At 47.1% G+C, this 24263-nt stretch overlaps 14 protein-coding genes across 14 annotated transcripts; 8 read left to right on the forward strand and 6 right to left on the reverse strand.

Moving 5' to 3' along the window:
* The first annotated feature begins 92 nt into the window (after positions 1–92).
* LY89DRAFT_786167 (uncharacterized protein) lies at positions 93–2754 on the forward strand. Its single transcript, XM_018222958.1, has 3 exons — positions 93–1063; positions 1112–1439; positions 1487–2754. Exons 1-3 carry the CDS (start codon positions 335–337, stop codon positions 2287–2289), a joined length of 1860 nt encoding a protein of 619 aa, XP_018066378.1. The 5' UTR covers positions 93–334; the 3' UTR covers positions 2290–2754.
* A 169-nt stretch (positions 2755–2923) lies between these two features.
* LY89DRAFT_688497 (uncharacterized protein) lies at positions 2924–5696 on the forward strand. The gene is made up of 3 exons (XM_018215719.1): positions 2924–3358; positions 3468–5125; positions 5178–5696. Exons 1-3 carry the CDS (start codon positions 3161–3163, stop codon positions 5554–5556), a joined length of 2235 nt encoding a protein of 744 aa, XP_018066379.1. The 5' UTR covers positions 2924–3160; the 3' UTR covers positions 5557–5696.
* On the reverse strand, positions 5508–7423 carry LY89DRAFT_219568 (RNA-binding domain-containing protein). Its single transcript, XM_018205931.1, has 4 exons — positions 7114–7423; positions 6945–7046; positions 5908–6888; positions 5508–5854 (listed from the first exon to the last, which is right to left on the reverse strand). Exons 1-4 carry the CDS (start codon positions 7145–7147, stop codon positions 5850–5852), a joined length of 1122 nt encoding a protein of 373 aa, XP_018066380.1. The 5' UTR covers positions 7148–7423; the 3' UTR covers positions 5508–5849.
* Positions 7424–7634: 211 nt separating this feature from the next.
* Positions 7635–8861, forward strand: LY89DRAFT_624362 (dehydrogenase with different specificitie). The gene is made up of 3 exons (XM_018211044.1): positions 7635–7814; positions 7862–8455; positions 8570–8861. Exons 1-3 carry the CDS (start codon positions 7733–7735, stop codon positions 8827–8829), a joined length of 936 nt encoding a protein of 311 aa, XP_018066381.1. The 5' UTR covers positions 7635–7732; the 3' UTR covers positions 8830–8861.
* A 153-nt stretch (positions 8862–9014) lies between these two features.
* LY89DRAFT_219529 (uncharacterized protein) lies at positions 9015–10107 on the forward strand. The gene is made up of 5 exons (XM_018205930.1): positions 9015–9289; positions 9341–9417; positions 9465–9591; positions 9666–9744; positions 9808–10107. The coding sequence occupies exons 1-5, from the start codon at positions 9200–9202 to the stop codon at positions 9924–9926; spliced, it is 492 nt and encodes a 163-aa protein (XP_018066382.1). The 5' UTR covers positions 9015–9199; the 3' UTR covers positions 9927–10107.
* Positions 10108–11133: 1026 nt separating this feature from the next.
* On the forward strand, positions 11134–12124 carry LY89DRAFT_699994 (uncharacterized protein; the record flags this gene model as incomplete). The annotated part of the gene is made up of 3 exons (XM_018217094.1): positions 11134–11418; positions 11470–11707; positions 11757–12124. The coding sequence occupies 3 exons, from the start codon at positions 11134–11136 to the stop codon at positions 12122–12124; spliced, it is 891 nt and encodes a 296-aa protein (XP_018066383.1).
* A 1268-nt stretch (positions 12125–13392) lies between these two features.
* Positions 13393–14340, forward strand: LY89DRAFT_709898 (mitochondrial putative cruciform cutting endonuclease 1; the record flags this gene model as incomplete). The annotated part of the gene is made up of 1 exon (XM_018217790.1): positions 13393–14340. One exon carries the CDS (start codon positions 13393–13395, stop codon positions 14338–14340), a length of 948 nt encoding a protein of 315 aa, XP_018066384.1.
* A 76-nt stretch (positions 14341–14416) lies between these two features.
* Positions 14417–15304, reverse strand: LY89DRAFT_688501 (uncharacterized protein). The gene is made up of 4 exons (XM_018215720.1): positions 15181–15304; positions 14979–15133; positions 14844–14928; positions 14417–14792 (listed from the first exon to the last, which is right to left on the reverse strand). The coding sequence occupies exons 1-4, from the start codon at positions 15273–15275 to the stop codon at positions 14615–14617; spliced, it is 513 nt and encodes a 170-aa protein (XP_018066385.1). The 5' UTR covers positions 15276–15304; the 3' UTR covers positions 14417–14614.
* Positions 15305–15486: 182 nt separating this feature from the next.
* LY89DRAFT_653655 (WD40 repeat-like protein) lies at positions 15487–16892 on the reverse strand. Its single transcript, XM_018212261.1, has 4 exons — positions 16836–16892; positions 16751–16787; positions 16170–16694; positions 15487–16120 (listed from the first exon to the last, which is right to left on the reverse strand). The coding sequence occupies exons 1-4, from the start codon at positions 16836–16838 to the stop codon at positions 15750–15752; spliced, it is 936 nt and encodes a 311-aa protein (XP_018066386.1). The 5' UTR covers positions 16839–16892; the 3' UTR covers positions 15487–15749.
* Positions 16893–17107: 215 nt separating this feature from the next.
* On the reverse strand, positions 17108–17696 carry LY89DRAFT_688504 (uncharacterized protein). The gene has a single exon (XM_018215721.1). The coding sequence runs from the start codon at positions 17628–17630 to the stop codon at positions 17190–17192; it is 441 nt and encodes a 146-aa protein (XP_018066387.1). The 5' UTR covers positions 17631–17696; the 3' UTR covers positions 17108–17189.
* Positions 17697–17835: 139 nt separating this feature from the next.
* Positions 17836–19400, forward strand: LY89DRAFT_722412 (cell division/GTP binding protein). Its single transcript, XM_018218727.1, has 3 exons — positions 17836–18078; positions 18149–18711; positions 18762–19400. The coding sequence occupies exons 1-3, from the start codon at positions 17940–17942 to the stop codon at positions 19092–19094; spliced, it is 1035 nt and encodes a 344-aa protein (XP_018066388.1). The 5' UTR covers positions 17836–17939; the 3' UTR covers positions 19095–19400.
* LY89DRAFT_688506 (guanylate kinase) lies at positions 19361–20426 on the reverse strand. Its single transcript, XM_018215722.1, has 3 exons — positions 20309–20426; positions 19902–20218; positions 19361–19845 (listed from the first exon to the last, which is right to left on the reverse strand). Exons 1-3 carry the CDS (start codon positions 20316–20318, stop codon positions 19537–19539), a joined length of 636 nt encoding a protein of 211 aa, XP_018066389.1. The 5' UTR covers positions 20319–20426; the 3' UTR covers positions 19361–19536.
* Positions 20427–20541: 115 nt separating this feature from the next.
* On the reverse strand, positions 20542–22154 carry LY89DRAFT_722414 (uncharacterized protein). Its single transcript, XM_018218728.1, has 4 exons — positions 21774–22154; positions 21555–21718; positions 21211–21501; positions 20542–21161 (listed from the first exon to the last, which is right to left on the reverse strand). Exons 2-4 carry the CDS (start codon positions 21687–21689, stop codon positions 20715–20717), a joined length of 873 nt encoding a protein of 290 aa, XP_018066390.1. The 5' UTR covers positions 21690–21718; positions 21774–22154; the 3' UTR covers positions 20542–20714.
* Positions 22155–22926: 772 nt separating this feature from the next.
* LY89DRAFT_738661 (four F5 protein) lies at positions 22927–23238 on the forward strand (the record flags this gene model as incomplete). Its single annotated transcript, XM_018220395.1, has 3 exons — positions 22927–22989; positions 23057–23141; positions 23198–23238. 3 exons carry the CDS (start codon positions 22927–22929, stop codon positions 23236–23238), a joined length of 189 nt encoding a protein of 62 aa, XP_018066391.1.
* Positions 23239–24263: the final 1025 nt, after the last annotated feature.

A 24263-nucleotide genomic window follows, 5' to 3' on the forward strand; every position in this document is an offset into this window, starting at 1 on the left:
TGCTCCCAATTGTAGTTCGTGATAAGCTAGTGAAATGTCGAAAGTGGGATGAGGTCTCTTCGCGGAAAGTTTCCTGTTCTGAATTGAGGAGACGCAAAATGTTCAATTGGAACGTTTTTGGAAGCTGTATCCCTTGAATACTTATAATGATGCATGATGCGGGGTGAGTATTGATGCAGTAACTCGTGGAAGGCCGGTAGTGGAGAAGCTCCAGAGCCCTGCATAACAGCTTGATTATTCCCTAGCATCGCGGACCCTTCACTTGCAAGAGTGGTCTATATCTTTTATTTTTCTGGAGTAGTCAAATCAAGAATCTTGCATTATTACCTTCGACATGTCGACCATCCAGAAATTCGACCCGTTGGGCCTCTTCAATGGCGCACCTCTGATGTCCCAAGTTGTCCGAGCGAATGGTATGGTCTACACAGCGGGACAGGTTGGTGCCGATAGCCACGGCTACGTCCCACCAGCCTACGAAGACCAGATACCACTTGCATTGGAGTGCCTGAGAAAGTGTCTCGAAACAGCAGGCGCAAAGATCGAAGACATTGTCCATCTTCGATATTATATCGTCGACTATGATCCAACTCTGAAATCCCAATCACATTACAAACACTTGCTGAAGTTCTTGAATGGCCATCGACCATGTACAACTCTTGCACCTGTGCCTGCTCTAGCGAAGCCAGAGTACAAGTTCGAGATCGAGGCTGTGGCTGTTGCTTCGGCAATGCCTGCCCAGGTCCAGGATACGAGCGTAGATGTCGTTGTTGTCGGAGCTGGATTGAGTGGTCTTGAAGCAGCTCGAAACATTCAAGCTGCAGGGCTATCAGTGCTGGTTTTGGAAGCTCGGGATAGAGTTGGAGGGAAGACTTGGAGTCAAAACACTGATGGTAGAAGCAAAGTGGATGTGGGAGCAGCTTGGATCAACGATTCGAACCAGAGCCGAATGTGGGCAATGGCTCAGAAGTATGGTCTGGAAACTGTGAAGCAGAATACGGTTGGCGATTGTATTCTCTATGAAGAGGAAACAGCTCATAGGTTTCCAAATGGTGAAACAGCACCAGTGAGTTTTTCGGGACAAGATTATATATGAGACGTTGACAAGACATAGTTTCCAGATGGTGGGCAAGAAGAAGTTGCAACTCTGAGGGATTATCTGGATAAGCTATCACTGGAACTTGAGATCGAAACTCCAACAAATGGGGACGCAGTACGGACAAAACAATATGACAGCGAGACAGTTGAAGAGTTCGTCAAAAGAGAAGGATTTGGCAAAGCAGCTCAAGCAGCTGTGGCAGTCTGGTGTCGTGTCATGTTCGCACTAGAGGCATCAGAATTGAGTGCCCTATACTTTCTGTGGTATGTTAGATCAGCTGGAGGACTCCTTGTCACCCGAGGGGAGAAGAAGCATGGAGGACAATACTTGAGGATGAGAGATGGTAGGAATTCCCTTTTATGATCCAAGTTGAATGCTAATCATTTCAAGGAACGCAATCTTTCTCCAAGCATCTTGCGGCAGGATTGAAGCTTGGCACAGTCCGATTGAACACACCAGTGAAGAAGATCAAACAAATTGGCAACAGTGTCACCGTTGAAGCTGGAAATGGACTTGAGATTGCCTGCAAGCGGGTCATTATATCAGTTCCGACGCCTTCTTACAGATGGATTTCCTTTGAGCCTCCGCTCCCAGAGGCGAAACAGCTTCTCAGTGAGCGGGTCAACTTTGGACACAACGTCAAGGCAATCGTCGTCTATTCGATGCCGTGGTGGAGAGATTATGGGCTTTGCGGTTTTGCTCAATCCTCAGCCGGACCCATCTCGGTCTGTCGAGATACCAGTGTCGACCCAGACGGCCAATACTCATTGACCTGTTTCGTATCCTCAGAACCTGGTAAACGTTGGATCAAGCTGAACAAGGAAGCTCGAAAAAGCAGTGTGGTAGAGCAGATAGCGAAGATGTTCGGTCCAGCATGTGCAGTGAAAAGTACTAACCCCACCACGTTGGATGAAGTCATGAGCATCGCTCGCAATCCCGCAGAAATATACTACCACGATTGGACTGCGGATGAATGGAGTCAAGGCTGTCCTTGCCCAGCACTTCCTCCTGGACCGAATGGAATTTTGGACCTTGCCAGTGCTCTTGAAGAGTCTGTTGGTAATCTGCATTTTGCAGGTACTGAGACTTCTAATATTTGGAGAGGTTACATGGAAGGCGCAGTGAGATCTGGGGAGCGCGCAGCAGATGAAGTGTTGAGCGCAATAGGAGTAAGAGTCTCGGCTAAGATATGAAATTGAAGTTGGAAAGAGTGATGTTGGCTGAGCCAGAATTATATCGAGGTTTGGATTGGTCTCAAGTTAATCAATTGGAGTTAAGTAAGAAAGTGAATATAGCCAGCCAAATGCCCGAAAATGGTTACTTCAAGTGAAGAAATCGACCGATTATGAGGTGTGTGAATAGCACTACTCACCTCAAATGTTACCACCAACTTGCATCTGCGACCTCACATCTCGCCAGTTTCAAGAACCGCGGCTGCTCTCTTGACGAATGATTCAACTACCGATCATGAAACAAATGGTTATTCCCATACTAGTAGCGCTTAAATCGAGGAGTCTGCTTTGCAGAGCTGAATTCCCTGTTGACTTGCATCACTCTGTTCTCTTGACACGTCTACTGGTAGTATAACCACTTGTCTGACAAGCACGTGCATTATTTCCTCAATGGCAGAGAACCTTCTGAGTACACACAGCAGTGGTCTATGTAAGCTTAAGGTGGTTTTCACTTCTTACAATTCTGAGGCTGTGTCGCTGTGGCGAATCTGAGACGTCGAGAGTCCGGGTCACGACCCGCAATTGGCCAGCGGCTACGATGTGCGACCATTGCCGCCAGAATTGCTGGGTCGCATACCGGACATAGTGAGCTTACCCTGCATTATGACCTTCTATATCTATTTACGATTAGTTGGGGGCGGTTGCCTGCTTTCTCGAGCTTACTGATTTGCAGTTAAAGCAGTGGCATCGATGCTCAACCCAAGTGGAATCAAAAGCTTTTGAGCTGATTCCGGATTTTCACTTTGTTGCAATTTGTTTCGGTAGATAGATGTGTGTCTACGAGCTGCCTATCTCTTTCAGCTAGTCATCTGCCAGGATACCTATCCTAACCATGGATGGCCTACCACAATATCAGAAAGTCCCTCTCCACGGCGTGAGTGCAGTATCACTTGTGCCGCGGCCTTCGTCTCGCGATCAACACAAGGCTCGAAAGACTACTGTCTTGGAGAAGGTCGGCACATGGAACTCAATAATCATTTTCATTGGAAGCGTGATTATGTTTGGTGTATTGTCTTTTTTGTGGTTTCTGGTATGTTTCAATAGCTCTTGACGGCGTGATCCAAGTTACTCATGTCGGCGTCATTTCCGCAGCCTGCTACGGCTCTAATCGTTCAAACTTATGCTAATAATATGTATAGTGGACTAGCAATGAGCACAATCCCTTTTGGAGATGGTTGGTCCTCAATGGCTTCCTGCAAAGAGCAGTGACATTGTCATCAGCTGTTCTCCGCACCATTATTACCTTTCAAGCAAGTCTATGTACATCGATGATTGCGGCATCCTTGATGGAGCTCTCAAATGGTTTTAATCTACTGCATGCAGCTTCGATATCGATAAAAAGGTACAATGGTGGCCTTCCCGTACTTCTTCTACAATCCGGCATATTCGATCGTCGAACATGGTACCTTCTTACCATTACAATACTCTTGTCTTCCACGACGATTGCATCGTACTTTCTTTCTACTGGTCTCGTTGCCGACCTTGGTATAGCACCAATAATTGGGAACCCAGTTGCGGGTACTAACGCTTATTCAACCAACTTCACCAAGGCTCTTGTTCTCAGAGACTACGAGCCGGACTTCAGCATATATACCCCGTCCACCTATCCAGCTTTCGCAGAATATTCAGAGCCTGCCAGCAATATTCAAGGAATTGACGATACTGGGCGTGTCATGCGAGCCATTCTTCCTATCTCTTCTGCAACAACACGCGAAGCCCTCAGCAATTATACCGGCCAAGGTACTCTCCTCAACAGCCACGTGGTGTGCATGAAACCGACACTGGAGAATTTTACACTTGTCACTGGAGGCGGTGTTTCCCAGACTGACCCTCTATATGTCCGTGGATACGTCTCAGTAGGCAGCACAATACCTTCAGGACTAAATTTTTACAATTATTCATCTAGCGATACCGCTTTTCCCGCTACGCCTACATCATTTATCAGTTTCACATGCAGCTTGGCAAAACTTATGAACCACCACATCAACGGCACGGAATACCCAATATCAATGTGTGTTGCAGGCAATTATTTTGGGAACGAGACGATTGGAGGCGGCGGCGGCGAAGGAACGACACGATCACCAACCTTAGGACTACAAGCTACTACTTTTCTCAAAGATGACATCCTGATGGATCCCCTTTCATATATCCTGGTCAACTATACAGGCGCTGCTCCTGCGTCTTATGGAAGGAAGCTATATACAAATTGGACTGATGTTTCTTCGTCGGATAGTTCTTGGACCACGTTGCAAAACGTCAATAATTTTACATCGGAACTGGAATCTATCTCGCTCACTTACTGCTTCACAAACTTTGGCTCAATCGATACCAACATCTCAGTCAGTAGCACAACAAACAGGACAGAACCTGAACTTCAAGGCCTTTCCTCTGGCACCAATCTCAACGCTGATGAAGTGCTACGGCAGCTGAATGCGAGCGGGACGAATTTAACGCTAGAAGAGCGTGGAGTTCTTGCTCTGAACTATTCTAACTGGACCGGCCTTACCCTAGGCTCCCAATATGATACTTCGATCAACAGTTCCGTGACACAGATACTAGGTGGCACTTATGGTCTTGGAATGGTATATCAGTCGAACTTCTTGAGTCCAGTACAGACAACCTGGGCACTATGCACTTACTGCGCTATTGGAAAAGAGAGTGTGGGGGATACGAACACCACCGGTATTAGTGGAGCCTTATCATCAATCTTTCAATCATCGTTGCAGCAGAGTGGCAGTACTGCAAACGCTTTAAGTGCGGTCCTCACTGTTATGAATATGGTTCAGTATTATACTCGGTATGATCCTCTTCACCATCCTGTTCGCCATCACAGCTGATTATTTTCAAAGTCTCCAACAAGCAGATATCGTGGGGAACTCATCCACAACTCTAATCGAGCAGCAGTTGCAGCCCGTTCATCGAACCGGTCTAATCACAGTAACGGCAGCTATAGCAGTGCACCTGCTCATTGTAACGGTTGTTTCAAGCATATTCTTATCTTTCACGAAGTTTTCATTTATTGGAGAGAGTTGGCATACATTAGCTCAACTCCAGTCCAGAGACGTGATGCCAGTATTGCAAGCAACCAATACAATGCGAGATGGTGAGGTAGAAATTTGGCTGCAGGAGAGACATGTTAGTGAGGAGAAGATGACGCTGGTAGGAAGGGATGATGAAGGGGCACATGTTAGGAGGAGGCGAGTTGGCGCACCGATTAGTATGATATGAGATGACTTATAATCACTCAATGACAGATAAAATGTTTCATGTTTTCTTTTTTGGCAAAGGAAAAATCCCTTCTGGCTAGACTTTACTCATCATTCATTGCAATGTACGAAGTAGCTATGCTATGCTGATCTGGACATACATTCGCAATTGCCTGGCAAACAAATCAAGTAGTAGACTTCTCTGTCTTACTCTTTTTGCTCTTCTTAACCTTCGTTTTCGTCTCGACAATAAGTTCAGCAGCATCCTCTGCTACCGGAATCTCAATCTCCTCAGCCACCTTCTTTGGCTCAATGTCAGACTTCGCAGCTTTCTTAGACTTCTTCTTCTTCTTGGTCTTGCTGGGTTCCTCACCAACTGATGCAGCTTCGATGTTGGGCTCGATGACTGCAACCTTATTCTTGGAGACGCCCTTAGCAGATTTGACTTTGGTAGCTTCGAATTCATAGCCGATAGCCTGGAGCTTTTTGGCCTTCTCGTCGCGTCTCTGCTCCTCCCTCTCAATTCGCTCATCCCAAACCTCCTCAGAAGCTCCTTGGCCAATCTTTCTCCCTTCCATCTTGTTCCATGGCACCTTCTTGAAACGCTTGTTGGCGCCCTTGAATAGATTTGCAGGAACTTGTTCGTCCGGAATCAGCTTGACCTTCAGCAGATGACCGAACATGAGATAGTTGTCCATAGTCCTAGCAACGATATCTGCAACAGTTGTCGACTCAAATTGAATCCATCCGTAGTGTTTGCTGTTGCCAGTCTTCTTGTTTCGGGAAATGCGTAGCTTGATAATGTTGCCGAATTGGTTGAAGTAGGCTCTCATTTCGTGCTCGAAGAAACCATGTGGAATGCGACCAACGTAGATGACACCAGGTTTGTCAGAGGCTCCAGACTCGGCGATCTTCTCCAACTTCTTCTCCTCGGATTTGCTAAGTTGCTTTCGCTCGGGTACAGACTCGCCTTCTAGCAAGCCTTCTTCGTTGAGTGCATCGTCCTCGTCTCCATCGCTCTCGAAACCCTTCAACAGAGCCTCTGTTTGGTCATCAATGTCGGAGTCTTCCTCTTCATTATCATCGTCTGACTCAACAACTGTGTCGGGCTTCCTATTGGGCTTTGCAGATTCAACCTTGACTGTTTTGGGAGCTTTGGCGGTAGATTTGCTCTTTGCTGCGGTCGCAACGTCCTTAACGGCCTTCTTTGACTTTGCGGAAACTTTTGCACCGTTCAATTTCTTGATAGTCGGGGCCTCGCTCTCCTCGTTTGCGGCTTCGGGCTCGACTGGCTCATCGATAGGCTTGGGCGTCTTCGTCTTCTTGACCTTTACTGGAGCAGCATCCTCAGTAGCTAGAGATTGATGTATCAGTCAAGTACAGACGATGAATGTTTAGTCGCATGTATACCTTTGCGCTTCTTTGCTGGGGCTTTCACGGCTTCAGTGGATGCACTTGCGTTCTTAACCTTCTTGATCTTGGTCTTCTCAGCGTCAACCTCCGGAACAGAGGCTGCGGATGAAAAGTTAGCATATGGATCAAGCCTTGTAAACATATAGAATATCCAGGAGCTACTCGCCTTTGCGCTTCTTCATTTGTGTATCCTTTGCCATCGTGAATTAATTCTCAATGGCGTTGATATTGTCAAAAATTTCGAGAGCGGGAACTTTTTTTCCAGAGACACTTTTTATTCTGCCCAAAGCGGTGGGCTTCTTTTAGACTAGTATTTGCTCTCCTCCATAACATCTCACAACATTATTCATATTCTCCTTGACAGAGACGAATTTCCTCTCAAATATTCTTTGGAGATGTGATACTTGACGCTTCAAGCCGCCGGGAAGTTTCGGAGGAAGGTAGTAAAAGTCACAGGTATACAGGCACTTACGTTCTCAGCTGGTCTTGATTTCGAGCAGTTCTCTACTGAGATCAGATTTCTTGTCACTTATCTGTCCCTCGTAAGTGACAAAGATGGCCTCGTTGATGGTCATTTATTTCCTTGGCGGGCTGAAAGCTTAGTCTAATTGGCCAAGTCACACGAGGTCCGCATCAAGCGGAATCTCGGAATTCAAATCTGGAGGAGCTTATAGCATCACGTGTGGCCTGAAAGTAAGTACTTAAGGAGATTATGAAGAACTCGTAAGTATATGCTATAGCTTCGAGCTATTCTATCTCTTGATTCTTTCCCAGCTCGAGAAAATATGAGCACCTCCGCCAGAAACACATTCGATCCCAGCTTGGACATACCCGACATACCTGGGAAGGTCGTTCTCATAACTGGCGGTTAGTTTATATCTATGTCGAAAGGTTGTCCCAATTGACAGGTCTAGGAAATGCTGGGATAGGAAGAGCAACATGCTTAGCCTTGGCCAGGCACCATCCAGCTTGCATCTACATTTTAGCACGTAATCAGCAGACATCGGAAGCTACTATTGCTGAAGCCCAGAAGCTTGCTCCGAACACAACAATCAGTTTCATAGAGTGTGACCTTGCATCATTGGCTTCTATACAGCAAGCTGCCAAGCATGTAACAGCTGCCACTCAAAGACTTGACCTCGTTTTCTGCAATGCTGGAATCCTGGGCGCTCCTCCTGGCTTAACCAAAGATGGATATGAAGTACATTTTGGTGTCAACCATCTTGGCCATGCCCTTCTTTTGAAACTTCTCATGCCGAATCTTCTCGCAACAGCTGTGCTGCCATCTGATGTAAGAGTGGTGACCACCTCGTCTGACGGTTATCGATTCCATGCCTCGGAAGGTATCGTGTTCAAGGGCCTCCGAAGCACGCAGGAGAACTTGAACTTTATGGGAAGGCTTGGAGGATGGCTTCGATATTTTCAGTCAAAGTTGGCCAACATTGTATACACCGTCGAGCTCGCACATCGATACCCAGCAATTAAGTTTGTTGCTGTTCACCCCGGCAGTAAGTATTTTCTGAATGATAGTTTCCTCATTGAGGAGACCAAGATAGCCAGGGAGATGTCCAACCTACTGCTGTGCTTTCAAATATGATGGACTTTTGCTAATGCATATGCAGTCGTGGACACTCCACTAACTCCAAATTGGATTAAAAGCACAGCTATCATGAGACAATTGATGGCTGGTGGAGATCTCAGAACGCCTGACCAAGGGTCCTGGAATCAGCTTTGGGCGGCTACTAGCCAGCAAGTATCGAGTGCGCAATATTATGAACCGGTAGGAATCGTTGGTAAGAGAACGAAGAAGTCGAAGGATCCCAAGCTGGCACAAGAATTATGGGATTGGACAGAGACGCAGCTGAAGGAATGGAGTATCTGAGAATCACAACCTACACTAAAATCACAGAGACCTTTGATACTCTTGCCCATCCATTCTGCTTCTTTTGATCGTCTTTGAAAGTTCTACTTAGTGACAGTAAATGAGTACGGCAACCACGTGACAGTAAATTCTGAGGTATCTTCGTTATTCGCATACTCGCTCTTGGTCGCAAACAACAAATAGCAAGTTGAGAGCAACTGATAGAATAATGGCCTTGAGGACCTAGTAAATATTTGTGACAAGTGTTGGAAGTTGGTGGCATGAATGTTGGAATCCAAGGACCGTTCGCTAGCCGCGTCCTCATCTTTTGTCGTTTCCATTTCCACTTCTTTGCAAACTTTCACAAAATCAACATCACAACACAGAAAATATGGCACCCAAGGATTCCATATCGCAAGCAGAAATCTGGGATGATTCCGCACTCGTTGATTCCTGGAACGATGCTCTGGAAGAGTACAAAGTAAGAATAATCCGCTGCGATGCCGGTCGAAGTCGAATTGACCGTGCCTAGAAATATCACAGCATCAACGCTCGAGGGGAAAACGTTGATAAAATCCTCAACGAGGCGCAACAGCCAAACACTGCAAGGTCTGTCGCTCGTTCCAGAAGTTCACGCAAAGCTCATCAAATTCTAGGGGCGAGGAGTTGGCTTATGAGGACGGGGAAGTCGACGAGCCTCTGGTCAATGATCCTCTTGCCAAGAAGAATATTTCCGAACAAACAGGTCATCATGACACAAAGTCAGTCGAGGAGCACGTTCAAGTATGCATCTTCGGGACCAAATCAGATCTCTTGGCATCTTCTGTACGATCTTTACTAATCTTATCTTCTTGCAGGCAAGAGAAGAGAGTCTCTCGGTCCCGGAACAAGCATCATCCAGATCGCCAGCGCTGCCCCAACATCTAATCGGTCAAGGTGAGACAAACATCCGGCGAGGAGATTTCAATGAGCTTTACTGATGTGGATCCGATAATGCAGTCCATGATGAAGGCCTGAAGAATCTTTTGATGTCGTGGTACTACGCCGGTTACTATACAGGGTTGTATGAGGGTCGGCAAGAGTCAAAGACAAGCACGAGTGCCAAGCATGAAGCATGAGATGGAACCTCCACCCTTGAACCGACCATCTGTGACAGTGACAGTTTGGACCATCTGATAGTGCCTCCGTCCCGCGGGCGTCCGAGCGATCGTTTGCACTTGACATCTGTCAACGACATGGGATAGGTTCGGCGTTGTTGAAGAGAAACAGAGAGAGCATCCCTTTTGGTCTGAGCATGCGCCGTTTCAAGTTCAGATCAAGGTGGATTACGTGGTTAGGCGCCCTTGTCTGATGTTTTCACTTACCCAAACCCTATCAGGGGCCCTGGCACGCTGCGGTTGACCCTTTGGACGGTGGACCTCTCCACGACCAGCAAGAAATTTGGCTCTGGGTCCTGGATTTAAGCATCAATCAATCAAGGTTAACTGGATCGATGCGGGCCATTCGTACGCCGACCGCAAGCCAAAAAATAACAATTTTTCTTTCGTGGTTTCTCAGTGCACTCGTTCTGCGCCAGCGCCCACAGCGCAACAACAAAAATAGGTTTTACGCACCAGCGCCTCACGATCCCATCAATGAGATGGCAGGTAGGAATCTGATCTTCCGGAACACAGTCTAACCTTAAAATCATCATAATCTGATGATTTTGATAATTATTCCCTGTCCCGAGACACGGCACCGTCAAAACCCCCTTGTCGGAGTTGCCTCCATCTGGTTGTGAGACGAATCTGGGACGAACTTTAAAACGCTGCACGTCCGAGAGCTCTCGTCTCTTCGAAGCTTCCACCACAACGTTGCCCGTGCCGGTCCTTGGGCTTCCTGGTCCCCAGGATCTAAGATAACGCAAAATCATCCCAAGCTTAATGCCGTTTGGACTGGCAACAGGACCGGACGAGGAGGTCTCCGTCCAGAGCCTGCACTGTTTCGTGCCAAGGATCACCTGCGGTAGGTCCAAAGAAGATTGCCAGCCATAGTTGCGGCCAATTTCATGCTTGATTTAATACCTTTCGATTCCCAGGACCGCATTTCTTCCCATCTGTTTTTCTCCATTCGTCTTTGCCGTGAACACACTCATTCACTCCCTTTAGTTCATTTCATCAGCTTCCATCATCACGAGCAGGGCCTCGCCATCTGGCTTCTATATCAGTCTTCACTCACGATCTCTACAGCCAAGACAACTTTGATAGTTAGCTATTCCGCAGTGCGGCTTTCCTCCTTTGCAATTCCTCTACACGCATATCTATTCGACTATTATAATATATCATCATGAGATTCTCAGCAGTTGCAGCATTGTGCGCCGCGCCATTGGCATTGGCTTCTAGCCTTCAAGCAGACCTGGTTGCTCGAGGGGCTGTCAACGCAGAGAAGGGAGCGAAGGCAAACGCAAACGCAAACAGCGGTAATTCGATCGTTGTCCAAGAATCTGGAGCCGTGTCGTCAACAGAGGTCGTCATCATCTGGGTCAACAATGGAGGTGGAGCCGCAACTCAGACTGTCACCACAACACAGACAGTAATTGGCAGCTCGACGGTTTCCGCTGCAACACATCAAGTGAGTAGACTGATTCAATGTCTCGGGAGTTCAATTCTAACAACGTTCTAGGTCACCGTCGGTGGAACTGCCGGCCTCGTGTACAGCCCGGATAACGTCCTTGCCAACGTTGGCGATATGGTCGTGTTCACCTTCTTGTCCCAAAACCACACTGCAACCCAATCAGCTTTCGCCACTCCCTGTGAGAAGCTTACCGGCGGTATGGATTCGGGCTTCATGCCAAACATCAACGGGTCTGTCAACCCAGCACCTCAAATGGCTATGCAAGTCACTGTTGCCACTCCAATCTGTAAGTAGATAATTCTCCTGCACTTCCACCTCAGATCTGACGGCAGTAGGGTTCTACTGCAGACAAACTGGACATTGTGGAAAGGGAATGACTTTCTCTATCAACCCCCAGAACGGTCAAAACGGCAACAAGACCCAAGCTGCATTCCAACAGTTGGCCATTTCACAGAACGGTACTGGTAGCACTGCCGTCATTGCTGGTGGAACTGGGGCTTCTTCTGCTGCACCAGTTTCCATCGCTTCCGCCACCGCTTCTGCCGCTGCCGTTCAGTCTGCAAGCGCTGGCAGCTCTGGCCTAACTTCCGGATCTGGAACCCTCAACTCCAATGGTGCATGTGACTGCTCTTGCCTTTGCGGTACCGCTGCTTTCCCCGCCGCTGTTCAAGGTATCGGTGGATTCGGTGGCATGTCTGGTTAGTTATCTTCTTCATTGTTACGAGTGATGTCTAACAGCAACACTAGGAGCTATGCCAATGTCTGCTTTGGAAGTTTCCGTTTCCACATCATAAGTCAGCAAAAAGCGGCATTCCATTCACGGAGAGAGTTAGAAGCAAGGTCCAGCGTCGCCGTTGAGAGGCTTGATGCGGAGTTTCACTGGTGGTATATATGACAGGCTCGTATGGCGAGGATTGCACCTTTAATAGTCCGATGAATGGATACCTTTATTGCATTCCGTTCTGGCGTTGAGAAATAGTTTCCTTTATATTCTTATTTGTGGTTCGAAATTTATAGACAGATCAAACTACCCATTCAATGTTTACTCTTACTTTGAGAACAATCTGAACTTTCACTTGCTTCAGATGTGACTTGAAATCTGCAGTGATCGAAAGATGAGATTTTGGATGATTAGATTTGCCACTTTCCCGGTCTGTTGCACGGGTCCCCGGATATGTAGATCAAACCCTTAGTTCATGCGATATGCTGAAGAACTTGTGACCCGTTATGAAGGGAAACGGTCGTGACCCTTCACAACGGTCGCGAGATACACAGCCACGATCTCCTCGGATTTCGGCGTAGATTACTCATGCCATACACCCGTTATATCTAGGTCCATCCCATGTTTCTATTTCGGCTTGTCAAACAAGACAGCTCAGCAGTTGTTTGAACTCCATCTTGAGTGACTTGGCTTCGAGCATAAGCCTTGTAGCAGAATCAGCTTGGTTGGGATTAAGTTTATGGTTATCTTGCTTTTGAGTTCTCCAGTCTATAGACTTCGAGTCTTCACTGTGGTCTCTTTGCTTCAGAAGTCATGCAAGAACAAGTCATGGGGTCCTCGCTTAAATAGGAGAGCATCTTCTGTTACAGTATGATGGATACTGAACTCCATCAAAGTATGAGAGCTTACTCAAACGTCACTCCCATCAATGCTTGAGCAATATATTCTTGCTGCTACTTCAGGAGGCTTTCATATTGTTACCTTGAAGTTGTCTCACGTGAACCAAAGTTGATGGAAAAGAAGTACTAAAAGATTCGTCTTGATCTACACAAATTCTAGCAATAATTAGAACTTCTCCTTGTTACTGTAGCTCAGCCAAAATTTTCAACTCGGCCGTGAGATATTGAGTTGTGACACTAAAATAGTTTTCTGAGCCTTGTCAGCCTTGCCTCAGCCTCGCAACGCGAAACGCGTCCAGACGGAAACCAACACCCAACAAAGCACAACTCACTACAGCAACAGCACCATGAATGGCACTCCAGATTCCTCTTACCTACAAACTTGCCCAATTGAAGCACATTGCCTTCAAATGCGGCATCTCAACCTCCGGCACAAAGCCGATTCTCATTCAGCGACTAATCGATGAAATTACCTCGACTCCCCGAAATGCCTCTCCTCACACACGAATCCTCAGCGTTGATATGGGGATCCGGAACCTTGCTTATTGCGTCTTAGATGTACCGCCAACATCTAGGACGAAGACAGCGAGTAAGAAAAGTCTACCTTCAATTCTGGAATGGCATCGCCTCGCAGTCTCGTCAGCGCCCAGGCAATCTGCAGACACAGACACCCCGCTCGAGAAAGAAGCTTTCGATCCCGCGACCCTGTCTTCCATTGCTTATAAGCTTCTGCGAGAACGTATGCTCCTCGAACAACCAACGCAAGTCTTAATTGAGCGACAGCGATTCCGCTCTGGTGGCTCAAGCCACATCCTTGAGTGGACTATAAGAGTAAACATGTTTGAGGCGATCATATATGCGGTACTCTGTACATTGGAAGCTGAAGGGCTGTGGAAAGGAGAAGTAAAAGCTATACAGCCGGGAAAAGTTGGTCCGTTTTGGGTCGATGAGTGGAAGGCTGAAGCTGGGGTGGGGAAGAAGAGGTCGAGCTTGCTTGCGAAGACTCATAATAAAGGAGCGAAGGTTGATTTGGTGAGGAGGTGGTTGGAGAGTGGTGATGTGGTTGTGTTGGGGAGTGAGAGTGTGCAGGATATGGCTAAAGCGTATGGTGAGAAATGGAAGAGGTTACCGGGCAGGGTGAAGGGGAAGAGGAAAGAGGTTGGGGAGAGCAGTCAGGAGAAGATGGGAAAGTTGGACGACTTGGCGGATTGTCTGTTGCAAGTTATGGCTTGGGTTCAATGGGAAGAGAACAAGAGGATTGCTTTGAAGCATGGAGTTGAGGCTCTACTGGAAGAGTAGAGTTCGAGAAAGTGGTTTCGATGTCCCACCAAATCACAGAGTAGAGCTCTATGACAATGTCCGAATGGAGTGCAAGACTTTGGGTTAGACCAGAGCATCATTATGCGCTATACAAATAACCAATGTTGGGTATGAAGTAAAATCTAATTATTCCAAATGCTCGATCCGCCTGGTATATTGCTGGTCTAAACTCAAATGCAGTCTCAATCTCATATCTGCTAAAGACCATATCGTCCAACTATACGCCGCACAACTATCCGCCTGCTATACATTCTTAAAGGAGATATTGGCCAGTGAAGCCGACTGCTAGGAAGGCGAGAACAAGTTGAGGAGAGTTGAATCCTGCGCTACTCGCTTTTGTGGTAGTGGAGCTAGCAGCAGTGCCTGTCGCTGTTCCTGTAGAAGAACTTCCGGTCCCAGTAACCTTTGCAGTTGCAGATCCGGTAGTGGCACTACTAACATGAGTATTCCTGCAAGCTCATTTCAAGGGAGAGAAGACTTACGTTGTAGATCCAGACGCCTTACCAGTAGCTGAGGTCTTTCCAGTCCCTGTAGCAAATGCAGAGGTCGAAGATGAAGAGGGAATAGCTAAAGCACCGTCAGGAATGCTTATCCCGAGGAAAGTGGTACGCTCTTACATATTGTAACAGAAGCAGAGGCAAGGCAAGTAGCAGAGTAAACACTTATAGCAGCAGACTCAGCACTTCCAGAGCATTTCTCTGTGATGTTTCCAACCACTTGTGATTCGAGAGATCCGCAGAGAGATTTCAGGTCGCCGGGGTTTGCTTGGGCACTGAGCGGTTAGAGCTGTGCTTTTCCAATAAGATTCACAGAACATACCCTATAGCAGCAATTAGACACGCAGGAGGAGTAGCAACGGCAATTTTTGCCAGGGCTAAGATGGCCGTGAAGACAAAGGTCGAGGAGGCGTACATAGTGCACTAAAAACTGGGGTATCGAGGGGAGCGATTTAAGCTTAAACACGCGGGGGGTATTCGAGGGAGGGATGTCGACGGACGGTGGGGTATAAAAAGAATGTGGTGTCTAATGAATGACTGAAGAAAAGCAAAGAGAATGTTCGACGACGAAATGCAGTGAAGTCAAATGTCGTTGATACAGAGCAGAACGCGCTCCTTCATTGTTCTCCTTGGCTCTTGGCTACTGAATACGGCCTAGTCAGGTACCAAGAGCTTATCCCTGCAAGCAACTTTAAATTTGATTTTATATCACATGTGTATCCTCGAAAAGCAGTTTGATATGTGATGTCCGTTCGTTCGGTCCTTATTATGGCCAGTATGTCGTTGAGCATCTAGCTAACTCTGCCAGCAACTCTCTGTGCTGTGCAGAAACATATGGTCTCTTGCCAAGGGTTGAAAGTCATCTTCCACGTATTGCTAGGCGAAAGACTCCTAACCTCCAGTTGCTTCTCTGTAGAACGAAATACTCCTGTTGGCTCCGGCCGTAGCAAATGCTTCACTTCTTCCTGTCTTCGGTAGCCATTTGACAGACCAGAGGGTCTTCTCTGTCTCACTATGTGTAGCCACACAAGTTCTTTGATCAATAGACCAGACTTTGACCTTTCCATCGAAAGCCCCACTGAGGAGATACTCTCCGGTATCACTCCAGTCAACCGAGAAGATCCATGCAGAGTGACCGGTAAGGTTTGCAACTTGCTCGCCATGTTGGACATCATATAATGCAATAACACGGGCGTCTCCAGCGGCAGCAAGTCGTGTACCTGCGGGAGAGAATGCTACCGTCCGGACCGGCATCACAAGGCCTTTTCTCTATCAGAAAAAGACATTTAAGAAGCATTTTGGCCAACTTACCGGGTAATGAGTAGAGCATCCTGCCTGTGTCGTTGTTGAACACATACACTCCGCCATTCTCATGCCCACTTGCTGTGAATCTTCCATCCCTGCTCATGTCGATACACATGCCAAAGCTTCCCTTCGTCTCATATTCTCTGATCTTCTTCCTTCCGTCGACCACGTCCCAGACGTTGATTCTGCCATCATAGGTTGTGCTGGCAAGAAACTGTCCGTCCTCACTCAGAGCAATTGCCCATATTTCCCCAGCATTGTTTCCATCCACGATCTTGCCATCTTCCGCCCACTCCCCTGCTTCAGAGATTCTCCATATCTTAACTTCACCTCCGAAGCCTGCGCTCGCGGCGACATGTCCGTTGCGTGAAGTCACAATGTGGTGGCAACCGAGCTTATGTGCTCCGGTCAAGGTCTGCTCTAGAGGCATGTCTGGGGACGTCGTGGAATAGATTTTGATGGAGGAAGCACCGGAAGCAGAAAGAACCTGGGTGGGAGTCACTGCGAGCGAGAAAATATCGGTGACATGAGCTGCACGTTGCGATGTTAGAGCTGGGTTGGCCTTGGAGGGGCAGCTGGAGACATACCATCGTCGACCGTGTGTGTCGTCAGGTATTGTTTCGACTAAAATGCTGTTAGTCATCTTCGCGCCAGTTCGAGGATGTTCAATACCATTGTCACCGGTTCATGAGGTACATGTCAAAGTCTTTCGCAGATTGTCCGGTGGTGGTGTAAATAATTATTGAAAGTTTTGGCGGGGTCGATCAAAGTAGCGCAATAGCAACCAAACCACTGGATTCAGACACACGAAAAAAAGGTAAAAAGAATTAATATATTCTTTTAGTAGCACACATTTATCTTCATTTGATATACACTCTACATCCTCACATATGAGACAAAGCAGGTCCACCCGTCCCAGCCAGAAAACGCCTCTTGCTAATGCATTCCAATATCCTTACATCCCAAAAGCTGTCCCCTCGTATGGTTCGGTACTATGAGTCTTCTGGCTTCTCTGATGTCGTCTTTTCAACTTTGCCCTTGAACATGTTCTGGATTTCTGCCACGGGATGAGCAATTGCGTCTGTAGGGGGATATGAGGAACTGACCCTTCACACAGTATGGACATAATACGTGAGCCCTCTTGACATGTCCGCAGGCAGAGCATCTGTTCAATGCTGTCACATCCTTCATTGCCTTTCCAGCCAACATCCGGGATCGCTTCTTCGAGTGTGAAGTCTTCTTCTTAGGTACAGCCTTCAAAATTGATTCCCATAATCCTTCAATGAATCCAGGCACGTTCAATTGTATTGCTGAGGGGATCCCTATCGATAGAGATGGTAGAAGAGGATGTGAGAGCTGTCGGGAAAATAGTGTTGTGAATCTTGAGGCATTGGAGATTGCTGGGGCGGATAGTCGTGGGAGGAAGGAGGATAGGATCGAAGAGGTTGTTATGTGAGGCACAGCCATATTTGCGAATGGTGAATCTTGACTTGATCTTTCAATTCAATCTGCTCTGTCGGACAAATGTTTCTTCTCACGCGATACGGCTTGGGCAATTTTGAAGCTTTCCATATTTCTGCAGGGGTACAGATCTCTAATCCCAAATAAGCTTAGCTCCTGCAGTGGCCCCTTCTCCTTTTCGACGAACGCGACACCAATTTTGTGGAGGAAAGTATCCCCTTCTCATTTTCCTCGACCAACTGCCGTCACCTTCCCATCTTCACCTCCAAGGTTCCGAAAGATCAATTCTTGGATTTTTCGATCACTTCGCACACAATGTCAACCCTTCCCATGGATAGACACGCTCCCCAGCAGTCGGTGTACCCCCGTAGCCACGTCGGTTTCGACAGTATCACATCACAAATTGAGCGCAAGCTGTTGAAGCGCGGTTTCCAGTTCAATGTCATCTGTGTTGGTATGTACAGCTCTCCTCAACTTTTTCCTGCCTCAAAATGAACAGCGCATGAACTGACTCAATTCTCCAGGCCAAACTGGATTGGGCAAATCTACGTTGATTAACACAATCTTTGCGTCACACTTGATCGATTCGAAAGGAAGACTTTCACCTGATGAGCCCGTACGATCTACCACCGAAATCCAAACCGTTTCGCATATCATCGAGGAGAATGGTGTTCGTCTGAGACTCAACATTGTCGATACCCCAGGTTACGGCGATCAGGTTAACAACGATAGATGTTGGGATCCAATTGTCAAGTACATTAAGGACCAGCACTCGGCATACCTCCGAAAAGAACTCACCGCTCAACGTGAGAGATATATTCAGGATACCCGCATTCACTGCTGCCTGTTCTTCATCCAACCTTCAGGCCATGCTTTGAAGCCAATCGATATCGTGGTCTTGAAGAAGCTCTCAGATGTCGTCAATGTCGTACCAGTCATTGCCAAGTCTGATTCCTTGACTCTGGAGGAGCGAAGTGCTTTCAAGGAGCGCATAAAGGAGGAGTTCACCTTCCACAACTTGAAGATGTACCCATACGACAACGATGAGTTCGATGAGGAGGAGCGTGCATTGAATGCTCAGATCAAGGTTGGTGTTATTATGCAAGGCGGTGTACTAGTCGCTAACATGATATCTAGAACATTATCCCATTCGCCGTCGTTGGATCCGAGAAGTCGATCATTGTAGGAGGCAAGCAAGTCCGCGGTCGTCAAAACAGATGGGGTGTCATCAACGTTGAGGACGAGAACCACTGCGAATTCGTCTACCTCAGAAATTTCCTCACCCGTACCCATCTCCAAGATTTGATCGAAACCACTTCTCAAATCCACTACGAGACTTTCCGTGCTAAGCAGTTGTTGGCCCTGAAGGAGAGCAGTGCTGCTGGACATCCCAACAGCAGACCAATCAGCCCTGCAGCAGATCGAGAATTGAGCAGAAGCTCTCAACGGGGCGGCATGAACGGTTACTAGGCGGTGTAGGAACGTGGAGTCAGGGGACGCTGCGATTTCGAGGAAGGTTGTTTATGATAGCAGGGCGATATCTGTGCAAAAGCGACTTTCGGAATTTTCTCGAGCAGGCCGAGGAGAGCGTTAATGGCCGCTTGAGGTGGGCTTTACTTTGTCTCTTCGACTTCTCCACATATTTCTCCTTTGCTTAATTAGCCTTCTCTAACGATGAGAATTCATTTCAATAGTAGTAAAGTCACCAAGTCTCCTTTTGTGCTATGGCGGTGGGTGGGAATGTAGATTTAGAGCATCAAGCTTCGAACTCTAGACTCTCGTGTGTCTTCTATGCTTCTATGTATGTGCAGTGACTGAACCATGCCATGTCTCTTGACACTCTATCTGCAATGCTAAACTTTTTGTACCCCATGCACTCCAACTTAAAGTACGACAGCTACATGCTGACAACTCAATCCTGTACACTAACTCCCGCCGAACTCGCATCACCTGCTTCTTGATCTTGTGTCCGCTTCTTAAATATGAAGCTCTCCAGATCTTGATACGCCTTCTCTAAATCATCATTCACAATGATCAAATCGTGTGCATTAGGTGTCTTCGAATACGCCATCTCATTCTCAGCCTGTGCCAAACGTTTCTGGATCGATTCTTCCTTCTCTGTTCCTCGGCCACGAAGTCTGGATTCGAGGATGCTCATTGATGGTGGGGAGATGAATACGAAGCGTGCTTCGATGGAGGATTTCTTGATTTGTTTGACGCCCTGTCATACGACTATTAGTGATTCTAGACTTTCAAATCAAAGAAGGGAAAGCAAACCTCCATCTCAATATCCAAAACTACGACTCTGCCGCTCTTGGTCAGGTTCTCAATGGTCATCTTGCTGGTCCCATATCTATTGTCCCCAAACTTGGCGTTCTCCACAAACGCGTTGTCGGCGATCATCTTCTCGAATTCGGCCATGGAGATGTAGTAGTAGTCTACACCTTCTTTCTCTCCGGGACGCGGGGACCGCGTCGTGTGCGAGACGGAGGTTGCGAAGAGGGAGGGGTGGCGTTCGAGGAGGAGTTTATAGAGTGTGCCTTTTCCTACGCCTGAGGGGCCGGAGATCACGACTGGGCGGAGGTCTGAAGGGACTGAGGGAGTGTTAGTTATTGTATGGCTTTGGGGAGTATAGTCGGAGGCATGGAGGGGCGGTGGGAAGTGTAGGGTGGTTTTGGGTATACCTGGTGCCATTGTGTATGCGCGATGATATGGAATAAATGCTGAGATCCGAGGAAGAATATAAGATGTTCGCGCAAGTCGAGGAAGAAGCATGTGGGAAGTGAAAGGAGTGTGAGTTGTGGATGGTTTAGACAAAGTTTTTGTGGAGCAATCTAGCTTTATCGACACCTTATCGTGACCGCCTCGATGTTTGATTCACATATTTCTTCAAGCATGAATTTGAAATTAATTTTTTGATTGTAGTTCCCAGTAAGCTAGAGACAAAATATCCACAAGTGCAACTCCCCTTCTGACGCCGGAACTCCCTCTGTTGTAAGCCTCGTAAGGAGTGGGTATTTTGATAGCAAACTCCAAAGCGCCTGTCGCAATTGTACTCTTCTAAACAAATTACATGCTACCCCTCCCCATTCAGATTCTGTCTGCATCAGCAAACGGATGAGTGTATTGACTGGTCACACTATACCGAGTAGCAGTACTGGCTGGCATTGGTGGTGGGGCTGGGTAGTCGTGAGCGATTCCGTGGTTTGTGTAAGCGGGGTGGAGAGCAGTTGGTGGACGTTGGATCTCAGGCGCAACTGGAGAGCTTCGTGATTCCCACTTCGAGAATTGTTCCGGGTCTTGCATGACTGGCTTCGAGATGGAGACAGTCTTCGACATGCGAATAGGAAGTCTGAATGGGAAGCGCGATTTGCGTCGTTCTTCGGTAACGTTGTAGCTTGGAAGAGGAGACTCGGGGCGGCGAATCGAACCACTCGACATGCTGAAGGCCTTTGTGGATTCTTGAGGGATTGCTGCACCGTCGCTGCGTACTTGACGTCCGGTGATACCAAGTTTGGCGTCGCAGAAGACATAAGTCTAGAAACACGTTAGCAGAATTCAATTTAGAGGTGAGGGGACAACATACAGCAATGATGTTGAAGAATCCCATAACAGCTGTGAGGATGCCTCCAGAGATCACAACTCTCCATAGCGGAAGACCAAGGTTGGCAATGCTCGTGGCAGGCTTATTCAGGTTGCCCAAGATATTGAAGCCAAGTATGATCATGGATGTGCCAAGAAAGACGAAGCCATGTTCAGGGCTGAGCAATGGCCAGTTACGGGCAAAGTATGAACGGAAGATGTTGAGCTCTGAGACGATGAGGAATATGGCAATGACGCTCGTAATGAAGTGGGAGACTCCATCGAAGAAGTAGAACTATCATAACGATTAGCATTTATACCAGGTCTACAAGAGTATAAGGAGCGTACGTTAGAAGTCTTGACGGTCATGACAAGCATGATCCAACTTCCTATCGCGACCAGAAGGAGTGAGATAACGTTAAGGACTCGGATGACATTCAACGTGATGTAGCCTGGGCCGGCCAACTTGGATTCGGAGAACATTTTGTAGTTGGATTATTGGAATTGGGTTTCTGCAGATTGTCAGTAGAGTCGCAAGAGATCTGGAGCACAAAGAGAAACACATACAGTCTTGGAAAGATTGTAGATATGGTAGATTTTTACTGCCTGCAGTAGAAGATTCGTTGAGAGAGTTTGGAAAGATCGAAGGAAATTTTATGATTAAGAAAAGAAAGAAATCTTCTGTGCGAGAGTAGCAGGAATATTAAGTAAAATAACGATAACTATTGAGGAGGGAGCCCATTCATTGTCGGGAGCACAATGGGAAGAAATTCGCGAGTGACAATAGCAAGAACAAGGAACCTAACGAGTATATGAGTGAATCACAGACAATAAGAAAGTCTCGTCTTTGAGACCAGAATAGTGACCCCTTAGGATAAAATCATTGTGGGGATCAGACACCTTTGTTCCAAGAACCTATGAACGAGTAGTGTTCGTGTCAAAGGACGGTTCTTCGTCGACCAAGTGGGAGTCTTCAGGCGCGAAGGTAGATTTCGAGTTTCGGAACAAATAACTGGATAAACGACCCACGTTTGATGGATGATTCTGCCGCTGGAACTTGAGGAGCCTCAAAACAAGGCTCATACCTGTGTTTGTAGCGTCGCACGACCTGTACACGGAGGTCTGGATGTGACAAACGGCTGGCTGACAGCGATCACCCCAGACTCTGATCTGCTATTTTTGCCCAATAGGACCTGTAACTGGCGCTTGCATAGCTGCTAAGGTGGATATGATCATGCAATAAGCATGGAGTCGATGTTTCGGCCTCCTGTTGTCGCATCAAAATAATTGGATGAACGCGCTTAACTGAATGTTTCAAGTCCATCTCTACCACATGCGAACTATGACAAGGTACATTGCGGTATAATCTAAGAAACGCTCCGATCATGAACATACTTCGAACATGAACTCTCTGGCGGCAAAATCTCCTCTTCGAGAGACCTGAACATGAAGCTGGGCCCAAGACCAACTGTTCACGGGCTGTTCGCGGAATCACGAGGAGTCGAGGTCTTCCAAGGTTTGTAGAGGCATCATGTGACTACCTCGGTCTTTCCCGAATGGTCGAAGCGGCGGCGAATGCGGCGGAGCGAACCTAAAAATATTCATTCTCTCAGCCGCGCGGGTCTCGCTCTGGACTTCCGAGAATATTACAGCCAAGCAGGCCAACTCTACCACAATAATCTCTTAGAATAGCGGACACTTGACACATCTCAATCTCAAGATGGCCAGAGGGAATCAAAGGGACAAGGCTCGTGAGGCTAATCAGAAGAAGCTTGCTGATCAGGTACGTTCGTTCTTTGCGCCAGCGGCATTTTTGTGTTGCCTGTGCTGACCGCACATCCTATTTGCAGAAGAAAGGCAACACTATGTCTGGATCGGAGATGCAACGCGAGAAGGAGAAAGTCGCAGCAAAGATGAGAGAGAAGCAAGCCGCAGGTAAGCTCTGGCACAAATAACAACGACTTATTCAACACATACTAATGTTCTTCAAGCCGACGCAAAGAAGGCCGCTGAAGCCGCTGGCAAGAAGTAAGAGACGAGATGTAGCAAACGAACACTTCATGCGATACGAAGGTGCATATTGCCTATGACGGAGTTTTCGGTTGCGAACTACACTTACAAGAGCATGGGGGGCATGGGTTCGCGTGGTATGAGGTGTTTAGACTGCGTGGCTTTGCGAATATATCCATTTGAGACGACTGCGTGCCAAAGATTCTGTTCTCTTGTGCTCTCTACTTGAATTCTGGCCAAGAGTCTTTAGTGGATTCCAGCAATACTTATTTCCAAGAAACGTCTTTCGCAAGCAGCTCTAGAAATCGACCACTGTACAAAGGTGTCACCAACATTGCCACCATTGAGGTGGCAGGGATTATGCCAACAAGGAAGACAAATCCTCAAGAATGTCTATCCGGCTTTTGTTACTAGCCGGCGTTATGTGACTTTAGGAAATTTGGTACACAGATTATCTATCCAAGTACAAGCTATTTTTTCAATTAAGGATACTTAATAGCACTGCATTCTCGAGCTTTAAAACAATTACTTTGAAAAGTATTGGGGTCCGAATGCAGAGACGGCTTGGCCCATACTAGCTTGTTTATTAGCAAGAATCTAACTCGGACTTCTTTGTCAGTCTGCCTTCAACTTTCAGTAATTCGTAGTTCTTTGGTTGTCATTAATAGTCACTTCTCTTTTTATCATCAACCACTCATTTCTACTAGTCTTGCAAAAGATATGAGTGGACCAATAACTTTTTGGCTTGTTGAACCAAATGCAACGACTTGGTCAACTACCCAAAACTTAACCCTCGGCCTTCATTGAGCAAGTATTGATGTTGTTGCTAGTTGTAAAGATATATGCTATTAATATAGCCGCTGCATAAATGAAGTCTTGGTTACAGTGCGAAGTCCCACATAAACCAGGAAAGCAATTAAGTTGCGTTATGTGGAGAGTGTAGCACAAGGCAACTGATCCATCCGATGCAAGCAGTCACTCTAATCATGTAAGCACTCACTTTGTACTGTATATTTACTTGTCATGGTGGTCGCAGAGATAGTATTT

This window comes from Mollisia scopiformis (genome assembly GCF_001500285.1).
Source record: "Mollisia scopiformis unplaced genomic scaffold LY89scaffold_22, whole genome shotgun sequence".
In the NCBI taxonomy this organism is placed as follows: domain Eukaryota; kingdom Fungi; phylum Ascomycota; class Leotiomycetes; order Helotiales; family Mollisiaceae; genus Mollisia; species Mollisia scopiformis.